General features: G+C 40.8%; 1 protein-coding gene across 2 annotated transcripts in view; it reads left to right on the top strand.

The window, feature by feature from the left end:
- Nucleotides 1-14,834, top strand: part of ATG10 (autophagy related 10) — an 85,860-nt gene that overhangs the window by 55,886 nt on the left and 15,140 nt on the right. For both annotated transcript variants that reach the window (XM_082074511.1, XM_082074512.1), the window contains one exon: nt 3,412-3,509. In XM_082074511.1, the coding sequence (XP_081930637.1) occupies nt 3,412-3,509 (98 nt within the window). The remainder of the gene's footprint in view (nt 1-3,411; nt 3,510-14,834) is intronic.

The following is a 14,834-nucleotide window of genomic DNA, read 5'->3' as shown; positions in this document are numbered from 1 at the left end:
TTTGTATAATCAGATATTCTCCTAAGACGTAAGGGTATTTTTTCCACTGTGGCAATGGTTTCTTAAGGGTACTAACACCTAATACTTATTTGGAAAATATGTGAGAATGAAGCCTCAAAAAAACTGTACACTATTTCACCAAAAGTATCCAATAACCTTAGAAATCTAAGAAATTGTCAAAAGCCCTCAGTAAACATCAAGGAAACAGAATACGGCAACATGGGAAGCCTGAAAATTTTCCCTGAAAATGTATGTGGTATTTGTATGCCTAAAGAATTTCTGCTCTTTGCAGAAATTAAGATGCCAAGTCAGCTGGGAGCTGCAAATCATGTGTAATCCTAATGCCACACCTTGCTGCTGCGAGGGGGCACTCAGCCGTCTGCTTTTCAAATATTTCTTGTTAGTGGTGGCATAAATTAGTTAACCCCATGTGGACCATCAATAAGTTTTCTCAGAAAAGTGTGTTACAGTCTACACAGTTCAAATAATAAAAATGTGAGTTTGTGATAGAAAGGCTGTAGCTGTTCTTGCCTGGCAATTAAGGCAGCTGAGGTGGTTGATTGGAGTCACTAGTTAATTAATGGCAGAGAGAGAAGCCACACTTAGAAGCTCCTGACTCCCACCCTTAACCTCCTTTCTTTTAGCAAAAATCTTAGTTGGTTACTTCCCAGGCTGCTTTGGCCTTTCTTGCTGGGTAGATGTGAGGTCGGTTGTGTAAGAATCTGTGTTTAGCAGAGCCTGCGTTAGTACTGGTGATCTGGTGACTCGTCATGTCCCAGACTGGTGGCATTGCAGGCATGGAGCTTCAGAAAAGGCACAGGAGATCTGGCATGACCCACAAGCAGCAATTTCCTTTCGCTGTCTGTAATTATTTAATGAGCTGAATCATACAAAATGTACATATGGCCGCAAACTTTCACTTCTGCCTGCACGCCCGCTCCCACCTAGACTTGGGATAAGACTTGGGACAAGCTGCAAGCACCTCAGCAGCTGTTGCCATCATGGGTGGATGGTGAGTAAATGGTTGATGAATAAATGGATGATGAATAAATGGGTGAGTCTGAAGCCTCCACCTCCCTCTCTTGCCACTTCTCTCAGCTTGGTGCTGCTGCTGCTTTATTATTCTGCCTTAACTTTTTGAGGTCGGCTCCGTCATGGGGAAGAACAAGAGGAGAAGCAGAGAGGCTGTTTGGCTCAGCAGGTGTCTCAGTGGCCCCTTGTTGCCAGCAGCAACAATTACAGATGCTCTGTCAGCCCAGCTGGGTGTTTGAGGTATCAGTGGGTTGCGAGAACGTGTAACAGGGCTGCTAAACATGTGAAACCTGGCAGCCCTGGAAAAAGGGGTCAAAAGGGGCCCAAAGATTACAGATGTGTGTTTTGTGTGAATCTGGGAGCTCGCGAATAAAATGGACCCGGTTATATCATCCTAAGTGTGTGACCACACAAACTGAGGAGCTTTAAAATACGAAACACACCTCTAGCCAGATTACATTAAATGTGTCCTTCTTTTAAGATCGTAGTGTAGTTGTTTAATTTTGTTTTATTTCATTGGGGGAGAAGCTCTTTCAACAGACTCTCAGTCCTTAATCCCACAAAAGAGGATGGGAAAACTGCCCGTCCGCCCTGTCTCCATTTGCAAGTGTCTTGCAGTTCCCATCTGTGTGGCTGAACCCTCACATCTATTTTAAGTGTTGGTAACTTACTCTTTCCTGCTGCATCTGGCCTCCCATCTTCTGAGCTAGTCAATTAAATAAGAATTTACAGGAACACGGTACTTGGGAGTGTGTATGAAAACTTACTCACCTTAAAAAAACACACTGAACACAAACTCATGTAAAACTTAGTGAAATATATTAGAATAGTGCAGAAAATTAAAAATTTAGCGAAATTTAAATCCAAGCATATTTCAAGATATAACTGCATGATCAGAATGCCCAGATAATTTTTTTTCCTATGAAGGATTGCAATTACTCTGTATTAACTATTTAAGTGTTTTATTGTGTGTGATCTCACCCCGTGTGAAGTGAACCTTTCAGTTTGGATGTATTTGTACTTTCCTCTGAAATGAAACCTATACTGAAATATTATGGACGATATACTGCTTTTCATACATGAAGTAATAAAATCCACGAGGTAAAGATGAAACTTGATTTTAACTATAATATGATTAATGCTTCAATAATACTTGATCGTTTCTGTAAATGAGATTAATGGTTAAGAGCCAGAGTAATCCATTCCGTGTGTATGATCTGAATTTGCTGAAGTGCTACTATAAAAATTAGAGTGTACAGGACAAAATCTAGAGCGGCAAATCAAATTTTGCGTTAGAACATGCATTGTCCTATAGTTTACAAGTTTGCATGGCATCTCATATGACCTGCACACATGATCTCAGCGTAGATATGTCCTTCTTAAGTTAACTTACACTCTTGTAACAAATTCTTTAGGAAAATTTAGACCATCTCTGGTATCTAACAAGTCTCATGTTCATGAGGTGGCACAGTATAGCTAGCTCGTATGCTGTTACCCTCCCAGGTACTTCATTTGCCACATGCTTCTGCTATATGGCACTTATAAGTTCAGTGCTTTTTTATAAATATGTGCAGAAAATAAGATAAAACAGGCTATAGGCAGCTGGTTTTCACTTATATCTAAACATGGCATTCAAATGTTAATCGAGTGAATAAATCTTGTTCATTTTACAGACATGAAAATGTCAGTAGAATAAAGCTATTTATCACAGGATAATAGTTTCTGACACCTAATAAATGCCAAGATGAAGCTGCTTATTGAAAGTATTTCAAAATATTCTATTGCTGTTTGCCAAAACCAAATACTTGGGAAAAACTGACATGCTTATTTTCTAAGTGGTTGACACCAATATCTTGGCATAATTTTAACGTCATGACTAAAAACTTAATGCAACAATGCTATACAAATTCAGCTCAAAAAATAAATATGAGCATGTGGGTTGCTAAAAACCAGTAAACTTCATGTGCAGAATTATATTCCTTAAATTTTTTCCCCTCTCACTGTGAATCTAATGTAGTTACGTGAGAGAACTGTTCATGATATTATTTTGTGGTATTAAATTAATCTTACCGAAGCATTGTTTTACAAAATTAGTTTAACTTCACACCTTACAAACAGAACAGTAAGTTGTTACTCTCAGGTGACAGAGAAGAAAGCTGAACAGGGAATTTAGGCCGGTTTTATATGCACCTTCAGTCAGGATTTGAGCCATGCTGTTTCAGACTTACGGGTCCAGAAGTGGCTCGGTCGCATTTTGCTGTTATTTTTTCCTTCTGCTTCCTTGTAATCGGTATTTTCAGATTTACGTTTGCAATTCTGTACTAGATACAGCGTGCTTAAGAGCTTTAACTGTGAGTGGTTGTTTCCCCCTCCTCGCAGATGGAAGACCTTTAACTCTGGATGAAATATGGAGAAGTGTTCACACGTGCTACCAGGCTCGTCTGCTGGAGGGGCCCTGGGACACTATTACACAGCAGGTGAGAAACTGCTGGCCCTTTACAAAATTGGTGAATGCAATATATGCCCAAGTCCTCAGTGGCTCTGTTCCCCTCTTGGACACATGTGAAGCGTATAGAAATCTATCTGAGGTTGTGCTGAACCAGTTACCAACAATAGTTTTCATCGATTTTGAAGGATATGTAAATGTTCACCCTGTAAGACCTAACGTGACAATGTCTCTTTTTTAAAATCCTTTTCCAAAGCCAATCCTGAAAACTCGGGGCAATTTCTGAGTAATCACAGATTAGGATAAATACAAAAGTAGACTTATTTATGTAAGTAAAACACATCAGTGTAACTTTTCACAGATTGTCTATTAATCAAATTACCGAAAAAGACTGTGTAATTTTCAATTTTAAATAGACTTGCAATCCCTAGGATTGAAGGAGAGAAAATTGGTCTCTCGATCAAATAATGTTATTGCTGACAAATGTCCTTCAGAATCAGTAGTTAATGAATGCCGCATTTTACAAGAGGAAGCAGATTAGTAAGCTGTGATATCACTGCTATCACTGCCTTCTTTAGAGCTATTAAAATCACTTTTATTTAAAGTAGTTGTAAAGTCACCAGATGATTTCAGCAAGCATTCCCAGACTTGAAAACAGTGACACTTGTTCAAGGAAGAGCGAGATACAGTTCAGAGCTGAGTTGGTTGCTCTGGTTTCTTCCCTTGTCTCCAGGCCTCCAGTGCAAGTTTGGATGAAGAATGGAAACTGTCCAGGTGTGGATTTTTTATCATCAGACAAAGATACTAATGTGTCCTTTCTTCCTCCCCTTTCCTTCCTTCACCTTTTGATTTTAGCTGTTTCCAAGTACACGAGTCTCTTACCACAGCAGCTGGCACAACAGGGATGTAACCTCAACTGAGTTCTACAGGTGTTTCCTTAATTCAACTAATACAATATAATTGCAGGATGCTTTTTTGTAGATGGTACTCAGTCATGGGAACACAGGGAGTATTCATGTTTTTGCAGCCACGGACTATTATTTATATTATAATAGCTCCCTGAGAACCTAACAGGCATTGGTTTTCTGATGTTTACTGTGCATGTCTGAATTCCAGGTGTGTGTTTGCAGATTCTCATAATACATGCTTTTATATAAAGTATAAATTACTTGTCTACTGCAGAATAAAGATGAGAAAATCAGGTTTTAATAAAATAATATATTGTGGTAGCAGATTACTGATTTTCTGCACAAGTACTGCAGTTCAGTAAAGTTTTATGATCTGAAGTTTCAGATCTGTAGCTAAATCATGACTGTTTCTGCATAGGGAGGCGGAGTATTCAGTCAGCTTTACCTTCCCTGCATCCACCTTCTTGCATTCCTGGCAGACAGAGCCCAGTCGCCCTGCGGTCGGATGCTGGGTATCCTTTAGGGCTGACATCTCTGGTGTTTCCCAGCAGAGCTCTTCTGGCTTGTGGATAGTTTATATTCCCACCTGTAGAAACGTAGAGGAGAGTCTGCTTTGTGCACTGTGGAGGTGGCGAGCCTTTTCTACGCTTGCGTTACACTGTGGCCTGCAGCCACGTTCAGGCTCCTCTGGAGAAAGCTCAGTCTCTTTCCGTTCGCCTGCAAAGCACTGCTCTGTATAGGTAATAAATCATAATGCATTACTGCTGCGAATAAAGCCTAAACAATAGGTTTGGAATGTGTAAAATCAGAGTGGTGGAAGCCAAAAAGTAAAACCGGGTCAATCCCACCCAGGGATTATTTCTGCCTCTTAAGGAACAGTAAAGTAAAGCTGTCCTGCATCTGATAACTAGACACGTGTGTGAGATACATACAGACAAAGGCTTGCAGAAACGGGTTTTATGGGTGGTAAAATGTGCGGAGTGCTGAACCCGTTGTCTCTGTGAATCGTCTCCAGAGGTGGTTCAGCCAGTGTGAGTCCAGTGACAAACACAAACTAAAATGTAAGGAAAAACATTTTGGATAAATTAGCAAAGTTATAGCAGCAAAATACTATTGAACATAACATCGAGGTGACTTTCCGTAAAATAAGGAGATTATAAACTAAGTTAAACAGTTTATTCTGGAGTAATACAGACAGATGGCACAATACTGGAACTGTTGGCGGGTAGAAGAAGTTAAGATCCTCCAGCAATCCCACTACATAAATTGAGATTATTTTAGTTTGTATCTGTGCCTTCTCCCTGAAGGCCGTGTACCTGTGGCTCAAGGCCGTTGAATCCCTCTGACTTCAGCATTGAACTTGGTCCAAAGGCCCGAGCTGCATTCCTGGATTGGAAATGCACCTTCCCCCAGGGCCGCGGGAGAGGGCCTCCGGGAAACCAGCTTTCAGAGCTCTACAGCTTTAATTTTAGATGAAAGCAGAAAGGCACCAGACGGTGAGGGTGCATTTGCTTATGGTCATTCAGTCAAGTGATAAGAAGACAAAGGAATGCATGTTTTGTGGCGGTGTACATCTCTGGAGCGGAATCAGAGCAGGGGAAAGCACCAGTACAATTAGCAGTGTCAACGCTGTCATATTTTCAGTGCCAGCAACCACTGGTGCAACAAACACTTCCCCTTGTAAACTGAGAGATGCATATGCCAGTCCAAATATAAAACAGCAGTAAACATCAGAGTATCCTCAACGGGATTATGAAAGATAATAAAAACATACTGTAAGCGCTAACCTGCAAGCCTCAGATCAAAGCAAGAGTTAGGTCTACAAGAAGAAGAGTGTTTTTCCCCCTCGACTGAATCAGGGTTCTGAACAGAAAAACAGCTTTTTTTTCTTCCCTTTCTGCTTTTCTGCTGACCCATTTTGTTATGTGGGTTAGGCTTTGCCTGCAGGGACACAGATCCTGTAATGCAAGTCATTGGGCAAGCTCACCAAATCAGGCTTGAACTCTCAGTACACATGAACAGCAGAGAGAAAAGGTTTAGGATTTTGCTCCAAAACAGATAAAAATTTTAAATTCTACAAGCCACCCGTGGGAAGAAAAATTGACCTTATCACTGTCTCTGCGTAATATTACTTAACTTCTAATGGGGGCTGATTCTGCACTTTGATTCAGAAGGTGGCAGATTAGGAAAAGAAAGTCATACTGCCTTTCCTCCCTCCCAGATCCAGGATCTTACATTAATCATTTGCAATATTCCCTGCATTTTATGAGATGTAGGTACCATGCCTGTGCATGTTTGTGATGCAACTGTATTTTGGCTTACACTCTTCCTGGTAAAATATACCTGCAATCAGGATCTGAGACATTGCCTGAGCTCCAAAGAAAAACACATTTTAGGTAAAATGTGAACATTTTTAGTTACTTTTGATTATTGTGGAAAGTCATGCTCATTTTCAGAGAATGTGTCTTCAGGTATTTTTACTGACTAGATTGTTTTCATTGCAAAAAGCAGAAGTCAACTAGTTACCTTCTCATAAATAAATTAACATGATAAGGTTGCACAGTATTTTGTAATGATAATTGGTAATGATTTAATTGCACTTCCTTTAGTAATAATCTTAAAATGCTCAAATGAAGTTCCTGTGATTGGCTTTCTTCTGAGTTAAATCTCCCTGGAGTCTTCAGTCATCCCTTTTTTACATCCGACGATAACTTGCTTTAGCTGTTTTAAATAATACAAATCAATTATAACACACAGCTGTTTAACAAAACTTCTAAATGTTGCTAGAGGTCTCTGTGGGTATTTCCTGATGGCTTATAATGACATCAATTTAGCACACCTGGTAAGATCTGTGTGAGCTGGAAGTAGCTTAATTCTGCAATGACAGGAAAATTAAGGAGTATTTATGGATTACTGTTGCGTTTCAGAACCGCTGCCAACTGTGATTTTAGCTTCTTTTTACACAGTCAGAAATGGAATCGCAGACATTGCGTGCATGTCTCCTGAATAGTTTACGTGTGACCCGGTGGGTGCTTTTGAGGATATTCTGTATTAGTTATTTCTCTCTACACATTCCACACAAAAAGAAGGTCTCTTCATATTTTTGAATTAATGGATGCTAGGAATGTACTCTTCACAAGAAGCTCCCTTCCATGTCTCTGTAGCCTTTTCTGAGCTGCACACAGAGCTTTCCTCAGCTGTACCTCAGTTGGATTTTCCCTTTCAGCTTGACCGAGGATGGAATCCCAGCCCTGCATCCCTTCCAGGAGCCCCAGGCTGCCAGCCCTGGTGTTTTTCCCGACTGCTTTAATTTTAAAAGTACTTATTAAGCTGGTTATATATCAGCTGGGACAGCAAATAAGAGACCTAGATGTTTGGAAAAGGGCAGGGGGAGAAAAAGACAGATAAGTCAGACTAAGAGAAGTTGCAAATAGGATGAATGTAAAAATGAAACTGCTGCTCCTGGAGAGGTTTCAGTTAGTAATGGAAAATGGAAACAAGACACATTCTCCAAAAACTCAGGCAAATGTATCCAGCCAAAAGAAAGTTAGAGTGAATGGGAAAAAAAGTCTAGACAAAAGAATGATGAAGTAAACCATAGTGGCAATGGATGGTGGCAGGAGAGACACATAATGCTCTCACATGTACTCTGGTATTAAGCAGAGAAGTCCAGCACAGTTTTGGGTAAATACACCGTGGCATTGTGTAAAATGGCTCAAACATAATGGTCCTTCTTTGTGTGGCTGAACAGCAGTCCAGCACATTAATGTCCAAGTATGATGTACCAGAGGCATAGCTGAGTTGTCAGCCGTCCAAATGTGCCATGGTCACATGCCAAAGGATGAGACAGTTTGAAAGGAAAAAACCCACAAGAATTGCAAAAAGGTTCAAAACCAAAGAACAGAGAGAATAGAAATGAAAAGAAAGGGAGAAAAGTCTTCCTGGTTTTAGAGGTGAATGTATTTTACCAGATGGTAGTGCATGGTTTACCACGAATTTACCAGGTTTACCAGGAATTTAAAAAACAAGGATAACCAAAGTTTAGTTAATCTGTAAATGCTACATTTTACCTTTTATCATTTCGGAAATCTCTCCCAAGATGAATGGGAGTGTGAAACAGCAGAAGGTGACTCTATGCTTATAGCCAAAACTTCTGTCTTCAGACTGTGTGGTATTAGGTCCTTGCTTTGGAAACTGGAAATACAGAGTACCTGAGAATATCAGATTTTGTCCTCTAATTCTTAGAAACCCGATTTTCAAAATTATGGCCTGGTAATCATGAAGATTGAAGAGCATAACAGCTTCACCAGATACTATATACACACTTTCATATAAACTATACACATTACTGTGTACAGAAGTAAAGCTGCCTTGAAAATTTTCATTTATGTCCAATGGTCAAAATTTCAAATAATAATTGAACTATTTAAAAATATAAATTAAATAAAAATGAACAGAGATGCTCAGCTGTCTTAGTGATCCATGTTTACATTTTTCCAGCTATAAGAGAACTGGTTGTCTGTGAAAAGTTGCTGAGATAATGGTCTTTAAGAGTGAAGCCCATTTTTGTAGGAATGGGTATGGGATAGGCGTTAACAGTTCATGAATTTTCATCCTGGTGTGTCTGGGTGCTCCACACCTGTTTGGAGGTACCTGCAGCAAGGACCAAGACAGTTGTGTGGTGTCCACATCCCCCTGAGTCATTGTTCTCTGCAGAGAGTGTGAAATAGTACTGGATGGGTGATGTGTACACTCACTTCTCAGAAGGTAAACAGAGACTTCGTTTTTTTAATTAGTAGAATATTTATTGAGTTGAAAACAATGGGTACTTGCACTAGTAATTTTCCACCCTTTCTTTGCCCTGATGGGTATTTACGAAAGTGTATATATCCAAAGCAGAAGGGCTTCAGCAGGCGGAGGTGAAGCATTCCCACCTCAGAATACTGCGTTGGCCAGTGGTGAACTGCTCTTCTGGGAGGTAAAAAAGGTTAAATCAAACAGAAAATAAATTTGAATCTATGTCTCTCATGTCTCAGGTGAGTTCTCTGCTCGCTTGTAGAGGAGAGGGGAGGTGTAACTGCCTTTCTTTCTGATATGTTTGTGCAAGACCTGCTTTGGTAGGAACGCTGAGTGAATGCCTACCGCTGTGAACTGATCCCCTTTTTGAGATGCAGTTGTTTGTGCACCTGCCCAGTGACAGAAATGTGTTTGGTGTGTGTTCTTCTTTGTGGGAAGAGGCAGCATTCTGAGAATCATGCATTTCTGAGCCTATGATGAAGCTGAGTAATAATTTTGTGAGTTTTAGACACAAGCCCTTGAACGTATGTTGCAAAGTCCATTTTTTATTCTTGTCACCTTTGCGAGTCCACGTCTTAGTTATTTTTTTTCTCCATGTGGAAGCAAACTAGCAAGAGGATTTTAAAAGCTGATGAGTGAACCTGATCACAGTATCAGCAAAAATGTTGTTTTTAACAGTGTGATGTTGTCATAAAGCCTGACCTTCCCCTGAGAAAACAAAGTCATAAACACAATCGAGTATATGTGCTAAGGCTTAATCAATGCTTAGTGATGATGGAATGTAAAATCAAACACCCAAGGGTAGAAATCGAATTGCATTATTACAGGAGACTCAACAGTTGACAAACTGCCCAATAAAAGAAGAATGAAAGCTTGGTGACTTGAAGGTCCTGCAGAAATAGTCCAAAAAACTAATCAGAGTCAGGAGTCCGAAGGATTATGGAATTTCCAGAGCACATGTGTCCACACGTGCCTCCCCTCCTGCCCCTGTAACCAAAACTGTTCAGACGCGGTTACTTCTATTACCAAAATGTGACTTAATGGTTTGTGTGCAGGGCACTCCCCCGAGCCGTGGAAGTGGACACGTTTCGTGTGTGATACCTTGGGTTTGGATTTACCAGCAATAAATCAGCATTTTGCTTGTTTAGTGCTTTGCCGTCACTCCAGAAAAAGACACTCAGAGCATTCTGCTACTGACAGTGAATGCAACAGTTTTTGAGGACGGTGCGGATCTAAAAACATTGGGATTATATTAACTCAGATCTTCTACCAGTCTGGAATTCTGCTTGCAGAATGGTGTGAAAGTCTTCTGGATTCTTAAGAATTAGAAGTTTCCTGTGGTCCCGTTGACTGTGTTATTCTGCCACTCTGTCTTCTCATAAAACTTCTTTTTCGTGAACCACGCCTTCATCGCACTGTGGAAAAGATAAACCTAATGGTCTAATGAATAGTGATCTCCAAAAATAAACCAAGTTTTTTCTCCTTTGGTGCATTCCTGCTGAATAATTTCTTAAATATGGGTGGCCGTTGTTGTCTATGTGGCGGTCTATTAAAAGACCCTCCACAGTGCTTCAAGTTTTAGCTTGAAGGCTCACTTTAAAATAGAAAGGTGTGGACAATTAACAATACTGATACCCATCAAGTGATGTCTGAATGTGGTTCTGCTGGTTTCCTTCTGTGTCGTTCATGCCTCCTCAGATGCACACCATTCAACCTTTAAGTCCTCATCCACAATGAATAAAGCTGTTTCCATCTACTAATCGTACTTCTGCTACAAAAATGGGTGAGTTAGCAAAGCTGTCCCACAAAGTTCTGAATAGGAAGTGATAAGGAAGTGATAATTCTCCTGTGTCTGTTTTTTTATCAACATTTATTTCTAAGTTTCATCTGAATGAGGTATTCTTATTCTGTCATTTGATACTTAACAGGTGGTTGTAATATCTTCTCTGTTATGTGTCCATTCTGTCATATAGAAAGTAGTCAACCAAACCTAACTACCCAAATAACAGTACAGAACTGCACTATTTCTATATTAATTCAGAGTCCGCTCTTTTTCAATATGTAGTTAAGAATCTGGAAGACGTATTCTTTATAGTACTTCAATAATCCTGTCCATTACATCACGTAATTTATAGCAGTGTTAACAGAAAAATCAATAAACATTATTTCTAAAATGTCAGGGCTGTTAATGGTGTGATTTAAAAAGGAGAAAGATTCAAAACTCCGAACAGAGCACACTGATGTAGTGTTGTAGAGGCACATCTTGCTGAAACTGTGGTAGGGAGGTTTTAAATCATTACGGCTCAGTCATCTTGAAAAGCGTGTGTAGGTAGCTATTCTTAGACATACAAATCTTTCTTGCCATATTGTGGGATTTTGCTAAGTGGGGGAGGCTGTATACAGTATATCTTAACAGAAGGTTGCTAAGATCGCTCTTAAATAATTTTGAGTCGTATCAACAGTTGCTATGGATCCCCTGCTTATATTTTTGGAAAATTATTAGTACATCTTCCTGAGGAAAGGGAGTCTCACCAGTATAGACTGGAGGGCTGTTCCACAGGGAAAAATCCAAGAATGGGAAATCTGGGTCGATATTTATTTCCAACTAAAATTTTCTGTGATGTATTGAATTTCTGCGGTTTAGACCAAGTGGTAGTGTTGTACAAGCTAGCAAGTAGGTTTTATTTTAAAACTGAGCATTAATTAATAATGTGTAGCTGCCCTGCAGTTTAATCATGCTTTTCCCAGTAAGGTTTTACGGGCATAAACCTAGTCTGACTAATTTCACAGGAGGAAAAGACCGAATAATGGACTAATACTAAGTGATGTAGAATGAATACAGAGGTTAAAAAGATAGTTTATATGTAGGAATGAAAAGCAGTATGAGAATCCTTGCCAGTTTCTGGGGCAGAATTTAAGATAGACTTTCAAATCTTGGTACTATTGTTACTTGAGTTGATCAGTTATTCTGAAATGAAGATTGAATAATATTTTTTCACACGGATATGTAATTAATTGAACGAATTGCAACATAATAGTATTGATTCTCTTGATTCTTTTCTGCTTCTGTAGAAAAACTCTTTCAGTGCTACACATTGCATTTACAGATAATTTATCTAGCAGTGGCTTTGCTCCCACAGAACTTCCCAAGCAGAGATTTTGTGTAGGATTTTGTGTAAGAAATCGTAATAGTGTGTTCCCTTCTTGCTTGGGCATTTCTCCTTGTAGGCTGAGGTGGCTGCTCTTCTGTTTTCCCCCTGCCATGACCTTTGACAATCCACTACTAGACTGAAGTTGGTTGCTGAACATTCCCCCTTATTGAATGTTTTTGTGGAAAATTCTAAAATACACAACAACATTGACTGCACAATGTGAAAGAAGTGGATATCACATATGACACATTCAGCTCCATTTGAGAGGCAACTGGTAATGGTCACAAGGTGTTGAAAACTTTATAACAATTTCCCTTTTTGTTTTCTGTGGCAAGGGCTTTTGGTCAAGCCCTTTGTCAGATAAAGCATTCCGAGTGCCATTTAAATGGAAGTTAGGTATCCATGTTGACAGAAAGCAATTTATGCCTAAGCACCTGTGCTCTCAAGTTGTGGAAGCAGACGGTATCAGCCATACAAAAGCATTTAGAGGAGTTTCATGAGACCACTTGTCCATAAATGGATGCACAGCTACCAGGCAGGAATGTGTCCTCCATCATCCGTAATGCAGCAGACACGCTGGGGCAGAAGAAGGGGAGGGAACCACAGGAGTCTCGTGTTCTCCCAAAACAGCCATTCCCGCTGCTGCTGCTGGGACGGGGTGCATTGCTAGATGCTGCAGTCCAACCAGGCAGTTCTTACATTTTTAAGGCAGCCAGAGGTTCAAAAAAGAAAGTGAATTCATCCAAGGAGGTCAGTTTACTCCATATAGTAAGACTTGTGTATGAAGCTCTATACAATCTGCAAGAGTCACAAAAGCAGCTGAGAGCCCTTGATGTCGAAAGTCAACCCAAGTCCCTTTTTGGCTGCTCTTTTTATATATTGTATTTCATAGCAGCTTGATTCAAGAGTAAGGAGACCACGCAAAATCCCCTTGCAGAGTGGGAGCTATGGCTCCTATAGAAATGGTGTGTTCAAGCTTCCATAAGCTGTAGGTCTCCTGTGGTCCCAGAGGAGAGCTTGGCATTTCAGTACTGTGTTGACCAAGACACTGATATGAACAAAGTCTTCTCTAAACTCTGAATACTGATTTCACTAAAGCAGCTGCAGCCCTGAGATGGGTGCTTCAGCCTCGCGGGACACAGTTTCAGTTCCTTTTGACATTTTCTGTTGCCCGCTTTTGTTGTTCCAGCATTCATTGTTCTAGTCGTTGCTAATCTTTGTCCAAACCTCTGACTCCACCATCCTGTGTAGAGATATCCATAAGCACCTTGGGCACACTTGTGGCAGAGCTGACTTTTGTGTGGTATGAAGTTTGTAGCATTATGTTGAGTCTGTCATTAGGAGAATTACTGCTGTCAGTAACTATTGACTGTCAGTGAATAGTGACAGTCCTTCCATGTCTGTGCAAGAACACTGGATATGCATTTTCAACAGTGAGACCTGGACAGGTTGGAGGACTGGGCAGGGAAGAACCTGATGAAGGGCAACAAGGGCAAATGCAGGGTCCTACACCTGGGGAGGAATAACCCCAGGCACCAGTACAGGTTGGGGTTGACCTGCTGGAAAGCAGCGCTGTGGAGAAGGACTTGGGAGTTCAAGTTGACAACAGGTTGACCATGAGTCAACAATGTGGCCTTGTGGCCAAGAAGACCAGTGCTATCCTGGGATGCATTAGGAAGAGTGTGACCAGCAGGTGGAGGGAGGTTGTTCCTCCGCCTCTACTCTGCCCTGATGAGGCCACATCTGGAGTTCTGAGTCCAGTTCTGGGCTCCCCAGTTTAAGAAGGACAAGGAATTACTGGAGGGAGTCCAGCGGTGGCTACAAAGATGATTATTGGCCTAGAGCACCTTTCTCATGAGGAGATACTGAGAGAGCTGGGGCTGTTCATCCTGGAGAAGAGAAGCTGAGAGGGGATCTCATCAATGTTTATAAATATCTCAAGGTTGGATGTCAAGAGGATGGACCAGATTCCTTTCAGTGGTGCCCAATGATAGGATGATGGGAAATGGGCACAGACTGAAGCACAGGAGGTTCCGTCTGAATATGAGGAGAAATTTCTTTACTTTGAGGTGCCAGAGCACTGGAACAGGCTGCCCAGAGAGATTGTGGAGTCTCCTTCTCTGGAGACATTCAAACCTGCCTGGACACATTCCTGGGTGATCTGCTGTGGTGAACCTGCTCTAGCAGGTGGGTTGGACTGGATGATCTCCAGAGGTCCTTTCCAACCCCAACCAGTCTGTGGTTCTGTAACAGTGATTCAGAGTACTTGGTCCAACTAATGTTATTTCAGATGATAGGTACTAGAAGATGCTTTGGCTGGAGGAGGGGAGCACAGACATCTGCTGCTACAGGGAGAGATGAGGAACAAAGAAAGTCTTCCCTTGGCCTGAACCCAAAATGAGGGTTGAGTCACGCTTCTGTGGACACGTCATTGCCTCCTCATATTTGATACAGTTAAATTAGTGTTCTGCTGCTCTGCTGCAGCAGAAATTTGCTTTC

This window comes from Streptopelia decaocto (assembly GCF_964273445.1).
Source record: "Streptopelia decaocto genome assembly, chromosome: Z".
Taxonomy (NCBI): domain Eukaryota; kingdom Metazoa; phylum Chordata; class Aves; order Columbiformes; family Columbidae; genus Streptopelia; species Streptopelia decaocto.
This window is presented reverse-complemented; position numbering and strand designations above follow the sequence as displayed.